Source organism: Phyllostomus discolor, chromosome 7, assembly GCF_004126475.2.
Source record: "Phyllostomus discolor isolate MPI-MPIP mPhyDis1 chromosome 7, mPhyDis1.pri.v3, whole genome shotgun sequence".
Taxonomy (NCBI): domain Eukaryota; kingdom Metazoa; phylum Chordata; class Mammalia; order Chiroptera; family Phyllostomidae; genus Phyllostomus; species Phyllostomus discolor.
In genome coordinates, this window is record NC_040909.2 from 101,071,175 (window position 1) to 101,093,715 (window position 22,541).

At 36.3% G+C, this 22,541-nt stretch overlaps 2 protein-coding genes across 9 annotated transcripts in view; both read left to right on the plus strand.

The window, feature by feature from the left end:
* Positions 1–16,299, plus strand: part of SGK3 (serum/glucocorticoid regulated kinase family member 3) — a 122,595-nt gene extending 106,296 nt beyond the window's left edge. For 6 of the 8 annotated variants that reach the window (XM_036031183.1, XM_036031181.1, XM_028533990.2 and 3 more), the window contains 5 exons: positions 532–618; positions 2,651–2,746; positions 4,584–4,739; positions 11,184–11,273; positions 14,604–16,299. In XM_036031183.1, coding sequence (XP_035887076.1) covers positions 532–618; positions 2,651–2,746; positions 4,584–4,739; positions 11,184–11,273; positions 14,604–14,774 — 600 coding nt within the window. In that variant the 3' untranslated portion in view covers positions 14,775–16,299. Of the gene's footprint in view, positions 1–531; positions 619–2,650; positions 2,747–4,583; positions 4,740–11,183; positions 11,274–14,603 lie in introns of those variants that run through there. The other 2 variants (XM_028533989.2, XM_036031185.1) reach the window with 2 other exon arrangements.
* A 3,893-nt stretch (positions 16,300–20,192) lies between these two features.
* The window catches only part of MCMDC2 (minichromosome maintenance domain containing 2), a 33,734-nt gene continuing 31,385 nt past the window's right edge, over positions 20,193–22,541 (plus strand). Inside the window, exons 1-3 of the mRNA XM_028534078.2 lie at positions 20,193–20,646; positions 20,738–20,868; positions 20,943–21,002. Coding sequence (XP_028389879.1) covers positions 20,553–20,646; positions 20,738–20,868; positions 20,943–21,002 — 285 coding nt within the window. The 5' untranslated portion in view covers positions 20,193–20,552. The remainder of the gene's footprint in view (positions 20,647–20,737; positions 20,869–20,942; positions 21,003–22,541) is intronic.

Here is a 22,541-nt window from a genome sequence, read left to right on the forward strand (position 1 = left end):
CATCCTCAAAGGTTCCACAGTGTGTGATTCCATTTTATGTAGCATTCTTGAAATGACAAAACTATAGAGTTAGACATTGGATTAGTGGTTGTAAGGGCACAGGAACTGAGGGAATAGGGGAGTGCAAAGATAAAGGGGTACCACCAAGGTTTGCTCCTTTGGGATGATGGATACAGTTCTGTCTTGATTGTGGTAGTAGGTTCATGAATCTGCACATCTCTATTACATAGAACTACATGTACTTCCACACACAAATGCAGGCCTGTACAAATGCAGGCCTGAGAACTTAATAAGGTTGGCAGTCTGGGTAATAATGTGTACCGATGTCAGTTTCCCAATTTTGATATCATACTACAGTTGTATAAGATGTCAGTCAGCATTGGGGGAAGCTGGGTGAGCGATACAGGGAACTCAATTTACTGTTTTTGCAGTTTGCCTTTGGGTCTATAATTATTTCTAAATAAAGCGGTTTTTAAAATTGTCCGTTTATGTTCATACATTGTTTTGTCTTACTGCCCCTGTATTTCTCAGGGACATGTTGTCTTAACAGATTTTGGGCTTTGTAAAGAAGGAATTGCTATTTCTGACACCACAACAACATTTTGTGGGACACCAGAGGTAAGAAGTATGTCTCATTTGTCATTCACATAATCACAAATAAAATGAAGAAATGAATCACAAATTGCGTATGCAAAATTTGGAATCAGAAAAGTAGAATAAAAATTATCATTTCAGCTTCCACCAATTGAAAATATCTGATAATCATCCCTTTGAACATTTAAAGTTTATTTATAGTTGGTATTTTTAACTATAATTGTGAGATATTACCAGATTACCCAACAAAGGTATAAATTATACTTATCTTTAATGTTAAATGCTTACCTTAGATTTTTTAAGCATTTTATTATATTTCTAATGCTTAAAAATAAAATCACAAATCAGTGATAAAAATGTCCTAAAATTGTACTAATATTTGCACAACTCTAAGTATATTAAAAGCCATTGAGTTGTATACTTTAAATGGGTGGATTGCATAGTTTGTGACTATCTTAACAAAGCTCTTTTAAAAAATAAGTTAAAGCAAATATGGCAAAGGTTGATGTTGCCTATATTTAGGTGGCAGCCTTACTGGTTTCTATTATATTTTATTATTTTTCTGTATGGTTAAATATTTCATAATAAAATTAAGTGTTTATTAACAGAGGAAAGTATGACAGTGGAGATGGGGAGAAACTTCCAAATCAGAATTTATTAACCCAAACATCCCATTCTCCGATCACATTAGCTAGCAGAAAAGTATCACCTTTCTATTGGAGACAATAATAATAATCCTTACAGTTTATGTTAAACACTTTTTATTCCCTCTCACATACATGCACACACATTTAGTTTATTTTAAACTGTCCTAATTTTAATGTAGTTATAGTGATCTTAGGTACCAGGTAGTATTTCATCATTATTGTAGAGTAATGGCAAATATTATTGAAAATGTGTGATAAAATGGCTCACATAAGACTTGTAATGAAGATCATAAACCTAATTAAAAGTACCTTAAACCCCAGCTGGTGTGGCTTAGTGGATTGAGTGCTGGCCTGTGAACCAAAGGGTCACCAGTTTGATTCCCAGTCAGGGCATATGCCTGGGTTGCAGGCCAAGTCCCTGGTGGGGAGACATGTGAGGGGCAACCAAATGTTGATGTTTTTTTCCCTCTCTTTCTCCCTCCCTTCCCCTCTGTCTAAAAAGAAATAAATAAAATATTTTTTAAAAAGTACCTTAAAATGTATTTTTTAATTTCTAACCCCAGTTCTTGTGTATACTTGTAACCATTCTACTTTGGTTTATGTCTGAAGAAACATTTTTTGTGACTGTATTCATTTCATAGTTAACAAAATCTTTAAGTCCTGTAGTTTTTAGAAAGGAAACACAATTTGGGTTTTTTGTCATGTAAATCTAAATGTGATCAGAAATTATTAAACCCTTTTAATTTTGCCATTTTTTTTAGCACAAAACAAGGCTTAAGAAGAAATTCTTTCCTTCATATGGGGAGAGAAAAATATATTTTTTGAAATCTATAATTCAAATTTACCATCTTAATGTATGAAATGGTGATTAGTTTAAGTATTTCACAAGTTAAAATGTCAGTAGCTATCTAATAACTTGACATTTCTAAATAATATGTCAGAGAATGACAACTGTAATTTTCTAAGAAGAATGCAATTTATTTTTTTCTTTCATTGAAAAGAAAAAATGAATTATAATTGCCACATTAGGAATTCTTTCTTCAGGAGAAACAATTATTGGTAATTTCCACAGGAATTTTTAAGATAAACTAATCTTCTAAAAGACTCTCCCCCCACATAATATAATACCTACTTTATGACTTTGTACTACAGATTCTACACCTGCTGCCCTCTTCTGTTTGTCCTAACTGCATCTCATTTTCTGGGGGAAGTGTTTGAATAGGTGTATTTTGAAGAATATCCCAATGGATTTTGAATAACCACTAATATAAAATGAAAATACCCAATCAATTGAAAATCTAGATATGTTTTTAGTGTGATAGTAACACCTAAAATTTGTTAAGTTTCTCAATTATTCCTATATTTTGTTTTGTTTATTGAGTTGCTCCAATATTTAATCTTTTCTATAGTATCTAGCACCTGAAGTAATCAGAAAACAGCCCTATGACAATACGGTAGATTGGTGGTGCCTCGGTGCTGTTTTGTATGAAATGCTGTATGGATTGGTATGTATTTCTACTCTTTCATTATTTTTCCAATATATTTATAATTGACTTACATTTTCTCTTTTCTCTTTCTCTTTTAATAGTGTTATGGACACTTAGATAACACTAACAGAGCAGTAGTAATCTGGTGAAAAAACAAACCCAGAACCATGTATGCATAAAAAGAAAAACTTTTCATTCTGCTCCAATTTTTAAATGTAATTTTTCTCTGTCATACTAATTACTACTTCAGGTATTCTCATCCCTCTTGCATTTCCTTCAGAAATGGGCACATAGCGGTAACATTCAAATTATCCACTTTTCATTCAGTTTATCCCAATCATCATTCTGCCTAATTTCAAAAAGACAGAAAGGAAAAAGATTTTTGTGTTTATTAGAAGATAATGCCTTTTGAGTTTTGCCTGGTATTTTGTTTTTATAGGATTTGATTAATACACTGGCGCTCCATTTTTTCCATCACTGGGAACCAACCCTGTCTTCCATTCATCATATATACATGTCTTAAAATTTCATTAAAAAAGTGATGCTTACTGAGTAATGTTTCCTCAGTTTTTATTAATTAAAGACATTTAAGACCAGCCAGAGCTTCAGATTAACTTGAGTACATTTGTCTTACTACACTGAGCATTGAGTTAATACGCCAACCAAAAGCAAACAGTTTGGGCATTTAGAGTTGGCTTGCATATCCTAATAGGAATAATATATGCTTTTATTTAGACTTTTTGAAATATTTGGAATCTTATCTAGGCTCTCTTTGTGGTCCCATGAGTGCCCAACTGGCTCAAGCTGGGACCCTCCAATCATCCCCAACCATTCCCTCCCTCTCCCCACCAACCCCGCCATGCTGCCCCTACTAAACTAAATACCACCATCAACTGATCTGGGGCTTGTTATTTTGTTTTGTTTTGGGGGGGTTTTCCCCCCTCCCTGAAAACTGGGGAGCTCTCTGTGAAATTCAACACAGTAGGTACATTTAGGAGCATTTGTCTCATGTTGCTGACTTTGAATGAATGACAGATTCTCCTGACCTCCAGCACTTTCTTTGCCCTTGACCAAGGTCCACTTGTTAATAGATCTAGTTTCCTGGTGATGCCAGTGACTTAGGACACCTGATAACCACTTTATACCTTACCTTTGTTTAAGTGCTGGGTATTTGCCATCCTGATATTTCTGAATCCTTTAAATTCCTTTTGACAACTTTGAAAGTATAAAATGTTATCATTGTGTATAAAAAAGCAGTTGATTCAAAAGGGAACATTTGAAAAATATACTTCTTTAATGAGATTTATATTCACTATATTAAAATCAAGCTAGATTCTAAAAAGTAAAAATTATAGTTTTTCTTCCCTCAGAGTACTCCCAGAATGCTATCACTGCCACAGTACTGAGGAAGGAGCACAAACTTCAGGTCTCCATCTTAGCTGGAAATCTCTGTTTTAATTAGTGTATTCCCAAGGCTCAAGAAATTATTTCATATTGGATCTCTATTTCCAAAAATTCTATCAGAAGCCTATGATGAGGCTCGTGGTTGTCTTCTTTAAAACAGATACGGTTACAAGTTTTATATAATTGACACTTATCCACAAGGTGTTACTGAACAGACGGGCCCTAAATTATTCTGTGAACATGTGTAAGCTCTCTAGTTGGCTGGGTTTTAGAATCCCTTCACATCAGGAGGTGCCCTGCAGATGTGCTCGCCCAAAGAGGGCTGTGCCTTTCTGCAGTTGTCCAGACCCAGTTTGCTCCCTGTAGATCAAGGCTAAATCCAGCTGTTTTAACCCAGACATTTTGGCATAGTTCGGTTAACACCAACTTTATTTTGCTTTTTATTTTTAAGCCTCCTTTTTATTGCCGAGATGTTGCTGAAATGTATGACAACATTCTTCACAAGCCCCTAAATCTAAGGCCAGGAGTGAGCCTCACAGCTTGGTCCATTCTGGAAGAACTCCTAGAAAAAGACAGGCAAAATCGGCTTGGTGCCAAAGAAGACTTTGTATGTATATCTTTCCCACTTTGTTTAAGCTTATTTATAATTTGAAGACAGAGCCTTGTTTTATGTGTTATGTAATGGGATGAATACAGTTCTCAGGGAAGAGCACCAAGAAAATGCATAACTTGTTGCAACAGTTTTCACCAGTGTTTATTTATGTAGAACTGCACAGAATTTAAGCAATTGCACAAGCATCCTCTTATTTGATCTCTGCAACAATTTGATCCTCTCCTCTCCACCTCTCACATCCAACTTTCACACTCTATTATTTATTTGATTTTTATCTATCAGCATTTTTTCTTCTTTCTTTTAAAAAAGTTATGGCATACATTTATTTAAAAAAATTTTTTAAACATTTTTAAAAATTTGAAGTGTTGTTCAAGTACAGTTTTCTGTCTTTTACTCCCATCCCGGGCATGCATTTTTTGATTACCTGAACTTCTATGTCATGTGGTTTAACAAGAATTTAAGTGCTACGTGACTGCGTGAGGCAATGCATTTTTCCTTGAACATTAAATCACTTTTTTTCTGAGAATTTGGTGATACCTCCCTGAGATAATTGTGGAATCTGCAGGTTTTCTTTTAAACAGCAGGGTAAATTGCTAGCATTGTTACCAGTGCTATATTAGTGTGTCAGTATTCATAAACTGTTGAGGAACATGAACTTTTAAGTTCATTTAAATTTCTCAAAAATTCTTGGGAGCTGTTTATCAATCTTGAACTTGAGATGTGAATAAAAAACTTGTCTACTACTGATTTTCCCCTCCCACACTCCCCATTCAGCAGGTGGCTCTGTCAACAGTTCTTTATCCAGCTTGGATTCTACAGTCTTTTCTTTCAGTCAGTCTTTCTAATACTTCACAGCTCCTTGCGCCCGTCCTTTTATTGAATTTAGAAATCACAATCATGGATGAATCAAACTGTCATCTCTGGGCTGCTGTACATTGCTGAAGAAGTTCCACAGCTCAGCTAAAAAGGGTTCCTGGACCCACTTCCAGTGTGTTTGTGTGTCTGTGTGTCTACACTAACAAGCAATCTTTGTACACACCAGTAAAATGATAGTTTTTAATTAAGTGTTTATATGAGATGTTTATAGCCACTCAAGAGGCCTTTTTGGTCCTTTGGGGAGGAGTCACTGAGGAGGAGGTGTCTATGATTCTAGCAGAAATTAATACAAAACAGATTGCAGTGTTTAAAAAGAATCAAATAGAAGGAAATACTTTATGAAGTGAAACTTGTCACACAATTAAAACTAAATACAATGGTGGGAAACTTGGTAAATATACCTTAGTTAAGTTTTTTTACTCCAAAGCATTTGCCACTGGAAACCAGCATTAACACTAAAGAGGTTTTGGTACCAGTTTCAATGTGTGTATATGTGGAGGTTTTGCCATTCCAACAAGCAGTTCTCAGACACCAGAGTTGACAGTGTTAGCTCTGACACTACTCAGAGATAGAAGCAGATTCCACAAGTAAATGGCTCAGCCCCACCAGACTGCCCTCCGTTTCACATACCAGTTACAAGCGCAGGCTGTTACCTGTGCTTCTGACAGACTGACCATAAACCAGCAGTTCCCATGACCCCCTCCTTGGGTTTGATTAATGTGCTAGAACAGCTCACAGAATTCAAGAAAACCCATTTACTGACTAGATTACCAATTTATTACAAGTGATATAAATCAACAGCCAGGTAAAGAGATGTATAAGGCAAGGCCCCAAACTAAGGAGCTTCTGTTCTCATGGAGCTTAGGGCCTGGTGAAGTGTCACAGTGAAGTATTCTTGTGTGCCAATGTGGAAGCTCTCTGATAAAAGACCAATACAATGTCCTTTTGGCTTTTTACGGAAGCTTCATTACATAGCCATAATTGAATATGTTATTGGCCTTTGACTATTGATTCAACTTTCAGCTTCTTTCTCCTCCCCAAAGGTTTGAAGGGGAGGGTTGGAACTTCAAGATTTAACTCTCTAAGCACTTGATTGGCTCTCTTGGCAACCCCTATCTTTGTGTGGGGTCCAAAAGTTACCTCATTAACTTAAGAAGAGACACTAGTGTCACTCTCATCACTTAAGATATTCCAGAGCTCTGTGCCAGAAACTGGATGTATTTTATATTATAAATCACAATATCACACAGGCATGTTGGAAACGCTGTGAAGTCGTAGTCTTTAATGTCTCTGTGCTTCACCACTGCCTGGTAGTGCTCCTGTCCTTCTGTCTCCAGCTTACTGTCCTGCTTTCTATATTAAATCTTTCAGACCTTCTCTCCAGATTTTCAGATTCCTTTTCTTTCACTTTTAGCAGATGGTTTTGCCTTTCATTTTATAGGGAAAGTAGAATTGGCAGAGCAGAACTAACTCAGCTTCCTGCTACCAAATTTGCAGACCTACATGCACCTTGCTCTGGTCCTTTCCTTCTTCCTGTTATAGTGGACAAGATCAGTTTCTGCCTGTGCAGGGTCCCAACCCCTTGTAGGGAATCCTGTGCAAGCTTTTTTTCTGCACAGATAATTGCTCCCTTTTGTTCTAGTTCCTTCCAGTCAATAGTTAAACATTATCAAGTCTCCTGCTTCTTAAAACAAACCAAAAACCCTTGACCCAGTAGAGTTGATACTGCAGGGTAATATTCTTTTTTCCCTTCATAGCCAACTGTGTTGGAAGTTTTTGTATGAATTCTTCCTTTCCCAGACTTGTCTCATTTCTCAATTTACCATGAAATAGCTACTACAATTACTGAATACTTTTATTCCTCAGCTTGCATTCTCAGCAGCATTTAAACTTCCAACACTCTTTTGTTCCCTAGGTTCTGCAAGAGCACACACTCATCTTTTGCTATCCTTTCTGTATTTCTAGGCCCTGCTCCATAATCTCCAGTGTGAGCACCTCCTCTTCAACCTGACTGTTAAGTGTTGCAGTTCCTTGTGGTTGTCCTGAAACCCTCTTTTCTTCTACTGTGCTGTCTTCCTGAACACTCTCAGTGTTCCCTGTGGCTTTACCTACTTGCCTTGGTCTCACACATTTTTATCTTCAGTCTAGACCTCTCTTCTGAACTCTGGATTCATATTGCATCTGCCTATTCATCACCACACCTTGGGTTTCTTAAGAATACCTCAAACACAGCATGCTCAAAATTGAACTTGTGCTATCTACATTCTGTGATCCCCAGGACAGAAATCCGAGAATCATTCTTTTTTATTTTGTTTGTTTGTTTTTTACATTTATGTATTTATTGGTATTTTTTAAAGAAAACACATGTAACAGGACTTCCGGCAAGATGGAGGGATAGGTAGACGCACCGTACTTCCTCACACAACCAAGATTAGAACAACAATAATTTACAGACAGAATAACACTCAGAACTGACAGAGGATTTATCTGAATGGAAGTCGGACAGCCAAGAAGTTGAAGTAGACCCGTACATCCAGACTGGTAGGAGAAGACGAGCTGGACGGGCGCAGGGCTGGCACGGGTCGGCGGTGCGCGGAGGTCGGGGAAAATTTGGCGTGAAATCAGCAAAACAGCCATCTGGGGTGCAAGAACGCAGCGGTGATCCCTGAGTATGCAAGCTGCAGCTGGTGGACCCAGTGAGGCAGCGATTGTGGACCAGGGCAGAGCTCGCAGCCCAGGATCCCAGGGAAGGGTCTGAGCCCAGGAGAACGGAACCACTGCCATTGTTCCCTCCCGTCCCCGCTCCCGCCCCCGCCCCCACATATAACGTCACAACCTAGCGACTGGGGTGCCCAGCCCCGATGAACACCTAAGGCTCCGACCCCCACCAAAACAAGAGCAACCAGACCGGAAAAAAAAAAGGAGAGACAGGGAAAGATATGTTTCCAACAGAACAAATCAGTCCCCCAGGACTCATCCTTTTGAGCAACCAAGAAATAGCCAATCTATCAGATGCACAGTTCAAAACACTGGTGATCAGAAAGTTCACGGAATTGGTTGATTTTGGGTGCAGTTTAGATGAAAGGATGCAGGTTACCATAAAAGAGATGCAGGAAGATATACGGAGGAGAGCCAATAGTGAAAGGAAGGAATCTGAGTCTCAGAACAATACAATGGACCAGAAGAAAGATAGAATCAACCAAGTAGAAAAGCATGATGAAATAAGAGTTCAAAAAAACGAGGAAAAGCTTAAGAGCATCCAGGATACCTTTAAACGTTCCAATATCTGAATTATAGGGGTACCAGAATGGGAAGGGGAAAAGCAACAAATTGAGCATGTATTTGAACAAATAATAAAGGAGAACTTTCCCAATCTGGCAAAGGGAACAGTCTTCCAAGAAATGCAAGAAGCTCAGAGAGCCCCAAAGAAGTTGGACCCAAGAAGAAGCACACCAAGGCACATCATAATTACATTAGCCAAGGTAAAAATGAAAGAGAGAATCCTAGAAGCAGCAAGAGATAAGGGGACAGTCACCTACAAAGGAGTTCCCATCAGACTGTCAGCTGATTTCTCCAAAGAGACCTTACAGGCAAGAAGGGGCTGGAAAGAAATATTCCAAATCATGAAAGACAAGGACCTACATCCCAGATTGCTCTATCCAGCAAAGCTTTCATTTAGAATGGAAGGGCAGATAAAGTGCTTCTCAGATAAGGTCAAGTTAAAGGAGTTCATCATCACCAAGCCCTTATTTTATGAAATGCTAAAGGGACTTATCTAAGAAAAGAAGATAAAGAAAAGACATGTATAGTAAAAGGACAGCAAACTCACAATTATTAACAACCACACCTAAGGCAAAACCAAAAGAAACTAAGTAAACAACTAGAATAGGAACAGAACCACGGAAATGGAGGGCACATGGAGGGTTAGCAGCAGGGGGGTGGGAGGAGGAGAGAGGGGGAAAAGGTATAGAGAATAAGTAGCATAGAATGTAGGTTGAAAATAGATAGGGGGAGAGCAAGAATAGTACGGGAAATGTAGAAGCTAAAGAACTCATAAGTATGACACATGGACACGAACTAAAGGGGGGGAACGTGGGTAGGAGAGGGGGTACAGGGTGGAGGGGAGAGAAGGGGGGAAATGGGACAACTGTAATAGCATAATCAATAAAATATATTAAAAAAACATATGTAACAATTCAAATAATTTTTCAGAATGCACATGAAAAATGTAACCTCCTATCCCATATCTCTAGCTCATTCTCCAGAAGTCATCACTATCAATATTTTTTCTATTTTTTAATCCTCTCAGCAAATTCCCATCCCCTTCAGCCAGTTTCTTTTTACACAAATGAGAGCACAATGTACTCTGTTCTATACCTGTTTTTATCATTTTTCCTGGAGATCTATCTTTCTATATCAATATTCTCTTATATGACTATAAATTTAATATATTAGGTAATTATTTCTTTACACTGCTTTAAAATATTCTTATTAAATTTATTGGGGTGACATTGGTTAATAAGATTATATAAGATTCAAATATTGTACAGTTCTGTAATACATCATTTGTGTATTACATTGTGTGCTCACCACCCAAAGTCCAGTCTCCCTTTATCCTCTTCATTCTCCCCCACCCTCTTCCATTTTCTGTGACCATGAGTTTGTTTTGTTTGTTTGTTGCTTTTTGTTTTGTGTCCCACATACCAAATTCTTTTGTCTGGCTAATTTTTACTCATGTTTCAGAATTCTGGTCGGACATCACTTTCTTTTTTTTTTTTTTAAGATTTTATTTATTTATTTTTAGAGAGGGAAGGGAGGGAGAGAGAGAGACAGACAGACAGACAGACACAGACATCAATGTGCGGTTGCTGGGGGTTATGGCCTGCAACCCAGGAATGTACCCTGGCTGGGAATCGAACCTGGGACACTTTGGTTCCCAGCCCACGCTCAATCCACTGAGCTACGCCAGCCAGGGCGGACATCACTTTCTTTAAGGCAACTTTTTAAAGCCACCAAACTAGGATGGTTCCTATTTATACACTTTCATAGCATCTTTTGGGGGGGGGGAGAAAGCTGGAATCAGTTCTGTGCCGATTTTGATAGTAGCAACCCAAAGTGGAATATTCTCGGGGAGTAGGGCTCATCATCTTGGCTTTACCTCTGCCTCACAGTGTAAACCTCTCCTGCCTAACTTCTTCTTTGCCTCCCCCATTCAGATAATAATAATTCTTTGTATTTATGTAGTACTTTCATCTTTTTATACCACTCTTATTTTTATATTCTTCATTTATCCTTAAAATAACACATTAAGTATCTAAGGCAGAAATGTTAACTTCATTTTACTTATGGAAAAACTGATAGTGAAGAGGATATGACTCTTTCGTGCCTGCTGAGGTAGTCCTTCTGCTCTACCATTTTACCACATGAATAACATAAACATGTATCTGAAAAGAATTATTGAGGGACCAAGTGTTAGTGGTTTGGATTCATAAGATACTTCAGTGAGTACTTAATGTATATTCTTAAGCCTTAGTTAAAAAAACATATATTTCTTTAATCTAGCTTGAAATTCAGAATCATCCCTTTTTTGAATCACTCAGTTGGACTGACCTTGTACAAAAGAAGATTCCACCACCCTTTAATCCTAATGTGGTAAGTATACGTCCAAATCCTTCCTTCTAAAGCAGTGAAACGTAGAACTATAGTTCATCATAATCTAACCTCAAAGATCTCAAAACCTAACCTGAATGAGATTGAATCAGTATGTAAATATTTGTGAAATATGTCACTCAGGGTTGTCAAGTACAACTGATAAATTCAAGATGACCAGAAAGATTATGGTTATATTAGACTGATAAAAATAACTTCCAGTACAATAATTATGAAGTGTTTCTTTGAGCATGAATAAGAAAGAGATGAGCTCAATAGGTTTAAAAAAAAGATGACAAAGTAACTATCAGATATTATTTTCATACATATAAATCAACAAATATTTTAAATAAACACTAATGCAGTTTTTTCTAGATTAATATAAAACCAGGTACAGGCAAATATTATTAATGGTAATGTAAATTGTTATATTGTTTTTGGAAAATAGTAAGACAGTGTTATAAAAATGTTTATGTTAGCTTGACTTGTTAAATATAGTAATAGAAACATGGTTCCTAAAAAATAATTTTTATTGTAAAACTGAAAAGCTGTATCAAAGACCTATTTACAATATTAATGATATGGAAAATTTTGTGAAATAAATATATAACAATAGGGAAATTTTTATTAATCATTAGATCAATAATAATGTTACTGTTCATAGCTTCATGTATAAGCATATATACTTTTATGCATTATAATATGTAACTTATTCCTCAGATAAGCTACCAAGTTACTATTATTACTATTCTTATTATATATACTTATTTTATCATTGGAAATTCAAAGATGTCACATAGCTGGAGTAAAAAGTAGCAGAGCAAGGATTCAAATCTCTGCCTGATTCCAAAATTATTATTCTTTCCATGCTTTTGTATGGTCTATTGCCATTTCATGTTAAGTAAATTACAATAATGATAATAAGTATAAAAATAAGTAGATACTTGGAAAATCCTTATAATGTTAAATGAAAACATGAGAATAATCATTTTTGTGATTTATGATTACAGCAGTAACAATAACATATAAAGACTGGAAAAGAATATAAACCAAGATCAATTTGGGGTTATAAGATCATAGGTGAATTTGCTTTACTTTCATTTAAAGTTTTTAGGTGTTCCTGTGAAACTCTTGAAATAGTTTCTTTTTAGTAAATTAGAGCAGGAAAATATTATTTAGTCTACTGATTTTTCTGTTTCTACTCATATTTTGTGAAAAGTCAGCTTCAGTGCATAGCTCATCTCTAGTATTAATAGGTGTGATATTGTATACCTATAAATGTAATGGTATTTGTAGATTGACTGATTTCATGTAGCTCATCCAGGAGTGACTCCATTAGGTACAGCATCAGTCTTTCTCTCTTTATATCCAGAGTCCTAGTGAGTTTAATTATTCTCAAATAGATGTGTCATCAGGCACACTAAAGAGTTAGGGACTCCTCCTGAGCAACACTGGAAATGGAAACAATGTTGACTTCAGAGTCAGACACCTCCAGCTTTGGATTCCCGCCCTTCTATGACTAATTAATTAAGCTTTTTAAAGCAAGACCCACCACTGAAAAGCCGTAAGAGGAAAAATTGGTAAATTTGACCATATACAATTTAGAAATGTCTGCATGAACAAAAAAAGACTACAAAGAACAAACTGAGGAAAATTCCCTTAGTACATAAAGCATTTTTATAAGCCAATGAGAAAAAAAGACCAACAACCAGTAGAAACATGGACAAAAGACACAAACTTATAGTAAAATAAATACAGGTGACTTTCAAATATATGAAAAAATGTTCAAACTAACTGACAATTGAAATGCAAAATAAAACCCTAACAAGTTACTATTTTTCACCTAAGAAATTAACAAAGATCAAAATGTTAGCTATAGTAGGATAAAGTAGATATTCTCACTCACTGTTCTCAGTACTTATATCCTTTTACTTAACCCTGTGAAATAGTACTGTAATTTTACACGTAATACTGATGAGTGAACTTAAGCACAGAAAAGATGAAGCAACTTGCCCACAGTTTAGTTAAAGTTGCAGAACTAGAGTTTGACCACTTGGAAGACAGAGTCTTTGCTCACTCTTAACATAAGAATTATAGTAGTGTCCCTCTCAGTACTAGCCATAAGCCATAAGGGCGTTCTCAAAATATTTATAAAGTCATGTAAAAAAAAATTGTCATCCTTTTTTGAGTACCTTGTACATGTCAGGTTCTGGGAATTTTATGTGTTAATGCACCAAATCATCACAGCTTTAACAGGTAGGTGTCAGTATTCTTATTTTACAGAAGAGGAGATAAGGTCACAAAGATAGGGTAGTTTGTATAAAGAATTATAGCTAGCAAATTTAACAGCCAGAATTCAAACCTTAGTCTTATTCCATAACCCATGCTTTCTAGGGTTATATGTAAGAATTTGATGACATTTTATATATAATTTCTAGTATTCATTTTCCTCTCAGAGGGGGGAATTTCTCAAAGAGAAGGATAGAGCCATTCTGGGTTTCCCTGGTCTCTGCTCTGCTGTTTGTAGACTGCCAGGCTAACTATATCCTTAGCTTATACTATCTTCTCCAAATCCCTCTCCGTTCACCTTGGTTAGGCTCAGTGACTTGAACATTTTAAAGCTTCCCTTTCTCTTAGAGTAGAGCGAACTAGAGCTTCAGGGACGGACTTTAACTATGAGTCGCCTGAATTTGTAAACCAATTTTTATCTGTAAGTACATTGGAAAGGCATAGGCCATTTGCTTGTAACAGATTTGTAAAAGATTAAGAACCATGGCCTTTGAACCTAAGCAGACCATGCTCCATTCCCCAGTTTCCTGGTCCCCTTAGGCCTTTAGAGCTAAGTAAGGTGGTGTCATAGCTGAATGTTTAATGACCTCTGGGGCATAAGAGTTACCTTTCACGGTTTTACTTACAGTCCATTCATTCCTTCATTAGAAGGCTTCATCTACCCAGAATTGAGAAGGCATTTAATGGAAGTTCAAATGCAAAATACTACTGTGAAAATCTACCTTAACCCCTTTTCTAAACTTAGAGGTGATGGGTAGAGAGAAAGGAGGTAGTTGCAGGGACTGAGATGCACATTAACATGGGTGAGGACTCTATTAAGCCAGCCTTCCTCACCATTCTGTCTCCTCTCCTCAGCCAACAAGAACCTTACCTGTTAGAAAGACCTCACCTAATAAAAGCAGAAAATGTTTCAAAGCATGATGAAGTAACAATACATCTGAACTTGCCAGGAATAAATATACAAACTCATAAAGGGTTTCTAATGAAGAGCTAAATTAATGAAAAAAGCGAAGATGAATAATAGCATTTTTTTTGATATTTTAGGCAGGACCAGATGACATTCGGAACTTCGATGCTGCATTTACAGAAGAAACGGTTCCATATTCTGTGTGTGTGTCTTCTGACTATTCTATAGTGAACGCCAGCGTACTGGAGGCTGATGATGCATTCGTTGGTTTCTCTTATGCACCTCCTTCAGAAGACTTATTTTCATGAATATTTTGCCACCGAAAACCCATTGAGCAAATTTCAGCCTACGTACAGATGGAACTGAAACTCCTATTTGTGTGAATATCTTCAAATATGTATAACTAGTGCCTCATTTTTACATGTAATATTAACAACTATGAAAAATGTATTTTCTGCTGTATGCAAGAGAATAGGGCATTTCAAAGAGCTAAGCTTTGAATTAAAATTTGTATTCTTGTTTATTAAGCTTATTTTTAAACAGAAATTTTAAAAAGCTATTGTTCTTAGCATTAACCTATTTTTAAAGAAAACCTTTTTGCTGATGACTGTTTTTTCCCTCTAAGTTTACACTAACATCTACCCAAGATAGATTTTTCAACAGTCTATTTCAGTTCAGTTAACATATTTTAATGCCTTTGTAACTCTACTTTGACCTTTGTCCTCTGAACAGAACTATGCAATTGCTCATGGTTGCTTAAGAAGAAACCATATTTGTCTCTAATAAATCACTGCTTGCCATAATCAGTTCTTGGTGGGATTACAATGTACGAGCAAAGTTAACACACTGGCTGCTAATTAACACTTTGAATTAACTGTTCATTCTGCAGATCAAATTACAAAATAACAAAAGGAAATCCTTTGCTTTTGAAATACCAATTTAAATTTGTGAATTATTTTTCCTCTGGAGTAAAAGTAAATGTTTAATAGTTGACATTTTAAATATTCCCAAAGATCTGATGGGTAATAAACTACTGCTGGGGCTTTTTGTAAGGTGGTGCCAAAATGAATGTCTCTGCGTCATGTATTTATATCACAAATACATTCTATTTATGTTCTTTTTTGGTCCTTTGAATGTTTAACATACTGTTAAGCAGGTCTAAATCTTGGTATTTAGTTTTTCAAGTAGCTTTTCAAAGCTGTCTCCTTAATTGCTTGATAAATGAAAAATACTGAGCTTTCTAGAGTATTTACCTAATTGGGAATTAAAAAGTAGAATAGCAAATGCTAGATCAATATAAATGTATACAGTTTCACTACAGTGTAACAGAAGTTAAAAATAATTCAGACAGACACCTGGCCAGTCCTATGTATATTAGAAAATATACTAATATTGACTGTGAAATCATACTGAAAACCAACTAACTTGTGTACTTGTAAAAGAAAATACCTACAGAAAAACAAAACAAAAAAAGAATGCTTATCTTGGAATTCTGATTTTTAGTTCAGAGATTTTTCAAGTCATGTAGGGAAACACTGTAAAAGCGTTTAGTGACCCAGGTTAGATAACTTCAGAAACAAGCATTCTTTCCATGTATTTTCTCTTCAGAAAGAAATTAAAAAGCATGTCACACCAATACCCTTTGGCTTAAAAATGTTCAGCAGAATGGAGCAAGAGGTGTGTTCTTTGATTTATAATATTTGCATTCAATAAACTGAATCTTCCTGTAGAGGTGAGGCTTGAATAGCGACACTATAAATATTTAGTTTATTTGGCACTACTGTAAGTTCTGCTTTTACAAAAAACTCTTTGCTTAATATAAAGCAAATAAAAGCTAGTTTCTTGTATGATTTTTTTTACTCAGCCACTCCTTAAACTGCTGAAAATTAAAGTGCAATATTGTATATTTTTAAGAACAAATTTAAAATAGAATGTTGATGTTTTTATCTCAAAAAATACAAATATTACATAGTATAATAAAAGTAGCAAAAATATTATCTTCTAATGCCTACATTATTTTAAATTAAAATTGGTGATGGTTACAGCAGTCATTACAAAATGAATTTTATATGTATACATGTGTATATGTGAAGAAGACAAGTAAAATTTTAACTAAATATTTGAACATATGTAAAAACTACTAGATTATTCCATATCCCAAGGTAACTTGTTCATTTATATGAAACCCTAAAGTGTACATAGGTGAGAATGGTTTTCTTCACTTCCACTTTGTTCTCCTTTACTCACCTAATACTAAGAGAAATTGCTCTAACATCCCTGAGACCATTTCAACTGGAAGTTTTTTTTAATCCCCACTCAAAGATATGTTGTGTCATTTCTAGAAAGAGAGAAAGGAGAGAGTAACATCAATGTGAGAGAGAAACCTCAATTGGTTGCCTCCAGTACATACCACAACCGGAGATTGAACTGTAACTTTTTAGTGTTCAGGGCAACTCTCTAACCAATTGAGCCACCAAGCTAGGGCCATTTGCAGAATTATTTAATTTATTTGGCATTTTTGGTGTTTTACCAATATTGTATAATCACCCATTTATAATCCTTTAAACATATTCCTTAGTGAGTAAAAGATTTCCTACATAAAAAGTATTTCTCATTTTACTATTTCTTTACATTATACCCATTTTTACAGATGTAATTAAGTCAGAAAGAAATATAGCTGTCTCAAAATGTAACTTTTTATTCAAAGTCAAGATAGTGGAGAATAATTTAAAGCAATGTTGCACAAAGAAAAAGCCAATAGAAAAGCATAAGTTCAGCATGATATTTAGAGCAATAAGTAGCCAATCAAAGGGTCCTGTACTAAAAAGTTGTTTTTATACAATGACCTGAAAATGATAGATCACATGTGAATATTGAGGGAATAGTGTAAAACAAAGAATAACATCACTACATAACCCCACTTACTGGAAGAACCAGATACACTGATTTTAGAAACCTTGCATGCAAACATGACTTGGGAGTTTTTGCTGTAAATTCTTTTTTGCAGGAAAATATGTCATAGATTCATCGTTTTTCTAATACATTCTCATCATTTTCACTTTAGTAGGGAACACATTTCTACTCCAATATTAGTTCCACCTCTGTAAGAAAGTCTACAATGTGTTGTCAGTATTTAAGTGTTTTTATGTTTTATTACTTCATGGAATCCAGAGGCTTATATACAGGGAAACGCCTACTCAAATGGTCAAATTTGATCCCATGTTGGATTTTTGTTTCAGTTCTTCCCAGACAGTAGTTAATATAGCCTTGCTGTGTTGAACTTTTTTTTTATGCCTCAATGATAGTAATAATGCAACAGTAATAATTTACTTTGTTAATGATGCATTTATGTTAGATTCTAAACTAAATTTACTTTAGTAAGATATCCCCTAGCAGATGCTGCAGTTAGGTACCAAATCTAAATAAACTGTTCTTGTTTATGAATGACACAGATATCTTTGTAGAAAATCCACTAAAACTTTAAAAATTTCTGGAACTAATAAGTGATTAGAGAAGGATTACATGTTATGAGGTTAATGCACAAAAAATAACTTTCTTATATACCAGCAATAAAATGAAATTTGAAATTAAAAACACCATTAACATTAGCCACACACCCCCAAATAAACAGGTTGAAGTCCTAACAAAATGTGCAAGATCTATATGAGGAAAAATACCTTCTCTCTACAGATTTGCCTATTCTCAGCACTTCATATAAACATCATCATACAATATTTGGCCTTTTGTGTCTGGCTTCTTTTGTTTTGCATAGTGTTTTCAGGGCTCATCCTTTTTGTAGCGTGTGTTAGTGCCTCAGCCCCTTTTATGACCAACTAACTCCGGTATATGCCGCATCTTATCCACATCTTATCCACTTTTTGGCTGATAATAACACGATGAACATTCATGTATAAATTTTCGTGTGAACATGTGTTTCAAATTCTATGTATACTGTGTAATACGTGGCTTGGATTTGTTGGGTCATACAGTAATTCTGTTTAGTCATTTAAGGTAGTCCCAGACTGGTTTCCAAATTAACTGCGGCATTTCGATTCCCACCAGAAAAGTTTTTCGTCATTTGAGTACGTTTACTGATTGGAGAGAGACAGACAGACGGACATCGGGTGATAGAGAAAAATGGAGCCGTTGCCTCCCATACAGAGCCGGACTGAGGATTGAACCGCAACTTTTGGGGTCTCAAGGACCCTCCAACCTACTGGACAACCGGCCAGGGCCTTAAGTTTTTTTAACAAACTTGGGCACGATTGGTCTGTGTCAACCACGACACTCGATGGTTTCTTTCTTTCTTTTAATCCCTGCTTTGCTTCGCAGGGAGGGAGCGGGAGTGATCCCAGTGGGTGCAGCGCCGCTGGGCCTCGCGGCCTCGCTGCCCTGCTGACAGAGAGGCGCGGCCCGGCAGCCCCCGCGCCACCCGCAACGGCTGCAAGGTGCGCGCATGCGTTCTAGGGGCTCCCTGGGTGTCAGGCTCGCGGCGGCGCGACTGTGGCGTAGCTCGGTGGGTCCTAGAACCGGGGTAGCGCACTGCTAGTCCGGGCCCGTACTGCTGGAGGTTGGCGCTGCGGGTGGGAGAGGTTTCGGACCCTAGGGTGTGAAGCTGGATTCGCTTTGCGCCGCTTTGGTCGTGAGGTGTTTTCCTACCGACGCCGCAAGGAAAGAAGACATGACTCGCTCCTGTTCCAAGTGAACAAACACTTGTGTTCTTTAGACTGTGAGGAGACGGGTAGAATTTTAACCACGTTCGCTTATTTATTGCGTTCCGCGGGCTTTTCCCCGCTTCCCCATCCATGCCCAGGGTCCCTGTGTTACTCAGGTGATACCCGGAGCTGTATCTCTAGCCTTTGTTTAGGCTACTGAATCAGACTCTGATTCATGCCTCCCTGTATATCTGGGCGTCCCAAGGGCCTGTCAAAGTCAGAATATCTCAAAGAACTTTCCCTTAGCGTTTTCCCACTCTTCCCGAGCTTCAGAATTTCCATTACAGCAACAGCAGCCACCCACACCGGTGTAGAAAATTCACTTTCGGGCTGGCCACCAGGCGCAGTGCGAACGAACTCTTTAGAAAGTCTAGAATCCATCTCCTCCGTTCCGTCCCATTCCATTCCTAGTGCCCCAGATTGGACCGTCCACCTCGGGGCTGTTTCGATAGCTAGAAACTGATTGTCAGCTCTTTCTCTGTTGCAACCCGTTTTCCACACTGTCGGCAGCCACTGGTTTCCAAAATAAAAATCTGACTGTGTCACATTACTGCCCTGTTAAAGACGTTCATGGCTTCTCTTTGTGTTTGCCTGTAAACTTCCATAATCTGGTTGAGCCTCACCCACTCACTTCATTATCAACAGCCTCCCTTCATTCAGCCCTGGAAATGTCCTAATGAAACACAGATGTAAAGTCCTGAACACTGTACACTCTGATTATTGTACGAACTTATGGCCACAGAGAAATGAACTCGGAAGTCTCAACTAGGCCCGGACTCCAAATAGTGGGTGGGGGTGTGGATTCAAAAGTGCAGATCTGAAAACGGGGAATGGGCGGGTTACCCCTGTCTTTGGAAAACTTTCTCCTCTCTTCTTGACCTCTACTTCAATCAGTAAAATCTGACTCATCTACCAAATGTCACATTTAAAAGTAGAATTCATTGGGTTTTCTCTATAAACCCACCATGTTGTAGAAAATATTATGACCTTCTACACAAGGATCACCCCAAATTTTGTGAACTGTTTAATATATGTTGTTCCTTTTGTGTTCCCTAGTATTATATTTTTTACATAACTGTCTTCTCTCACTGTACTCTTTCTGAACAATAGGGATTCATCTGTATCCTGAGTGCCGAGTGTGCATTAAATAGTAAATGACCAATAAATTGACAGCTCCTTCAGAACAGGATCCAATCTTAATCCTTTTACTCGTGGCTTGTAAAGTTTCACTAGAGATCTTCAAACATACATTTTAATTTATTTTATTTCTAGGTGTTCTCATCTTTTCTGTGAGTTTCATCATTTGTAGTCTTTACCAGCTACTGTGGTTTAATCAATTAATAACAAAGAAGAATCATGAACTAGAAGAAAATGTCAAATCTAAAAATGAAAGAGGCAGCACTTATCTATCTTGACAGAAGTGGAGGGCTCCAAAAGTTTATAGATGATTGCAAATCCTACAATGGTATGTTCAGCAAAGGCAACTTTATTTTAGAAACTTTAAAATAAATACCCACATATAACTATCCTCATTGTATATTTGTGTATTTTTACAGATTCCAAACAAAGTTATGCTGTCTATCGATTCAATATTTTAATAAATCCCTCTGATGTTGTTGAATTAGATGCTGAACTTGGAAATCACATTTTACATCAGCCTTTAAAAGCTGCTCAAGTTTTTCAATCAGTAAGTTAAAGAAAGAAATAATTTTTTTGCCCCATGACATTTTGGGTAACTTTTGTGTTTATTTGAAATCACAGGTCTGTTTTATTGCTGTTAAGACTCTCTCATTAATTGGACAATTACAGACTGAAACTCAAGTAAGTTATAGTTTAACAAAGAAAACTAATGTATAATACTTTTAAGCTGACTCAAATAAATATTTTTATATTCTTTTTTAATTAAAAAAGTACATTTTCAGCCCTGGCTGGCATAGCTCAGTGGATTGAGTGTGGGCTGTGAACCAAAGTGTCACAGGTTCAATTCCCAGTCAGGGTACATGCCTGGGTTGTAGGCCATGATCCCCAGCAACCGCACACTGATGTTTCTCTCTCTCTCTATTTCCCTCCCTTCCCTCTCTAAAAATAAAATGGATAAAATCTTTTTTAAAAAAAGTACATTTTTCAAAGTTCAATGGATTATCTTACATATGCTTCTTTGCTTCCTGTATTATCACTTATAACATTAAACATTTTGAAAATAAACCATTTTAAATATATGCCAAAATAAAGAGACTAATACAACAAACCTCCATATATCTACCACTAAGTTAATTGTTTACAATATTTTGCCATGCCTGCATTATCAATATTTTTCTGAAATATTTTAAAACAAACCTAGATATTCTGTTATTTCACCCCTACATACTTCAGTGTCAACTCTAAAAATTGTGGACATTTTTCTTATATAATCACAATGCCATTATCACTCCTTACAATAATAATAATTCTCTGGTATCATTATAATATCCAGTCAATATTTAAATTTCCCCATTTGGGGCCTCAAGAATGTCTTGAGGTGAATTTGTTCAAATCAGGGTCAAAACAAGGTTTATACATTATAATTGATTCTTATATCTCACTAACACCCTTTTAATCTAGAGCCATTTTCCTCCCCATCCCTTTTTATACCATTGATTTTTTTAAGAAACTAGTAAACTAGTTAATTGTTCCATAAAATATCTCAATCTGGATTTTTCTGATTATGTTCTTGTGGTATTTAATTTATTCCTCTACATCCCATATTTCTGTAAAATAGAAGTTGGCTCTAAAGATTTGCTTAGACTCAGATTCAACTCATTTTGACAACAATGCCTGATACTTTCACATATTTCATATTGCACTACAGTATGAGAACTATACGATCTGTTGTCCTAATTGTAGCAATGCCACAATGGATTAGTGGGTTCAGGTGATGTCTCCGAATCTCTCCAATATACATTCTCCTACTAACTTTCACCTAATGGTTTTTGCAGCCATTGATGATCATTGCCTATACTTGATTATTTCATTAGGAGTTGCAAAATTGTGTTTTTTTTTAAACTTTGGCATCCTTTCAGAATTTACTAGCTGAAATTATTCTATAAGAGAAGTTTCCTTCATCAACTATTTGATTACCCTGAAATGGAATTTTTCTAAGAAAGGCAGAATAAATGTTTGATTATTTCCATTTATAAATTTTCAAAGAGTAAGAGTTGAAATCTAGCTTCTAGTGATAACCAATTGTTTTATATTTTTTGTTTTTTCTTTAAAAAACTATGAGGAACTCATGAATGTTTAAATATATCTGATGCATTTTAATGAATTTTTCATTCTTTTTGATGCTTTTATTATCCTACCTTTGGTCATTGGGAGTCCCTT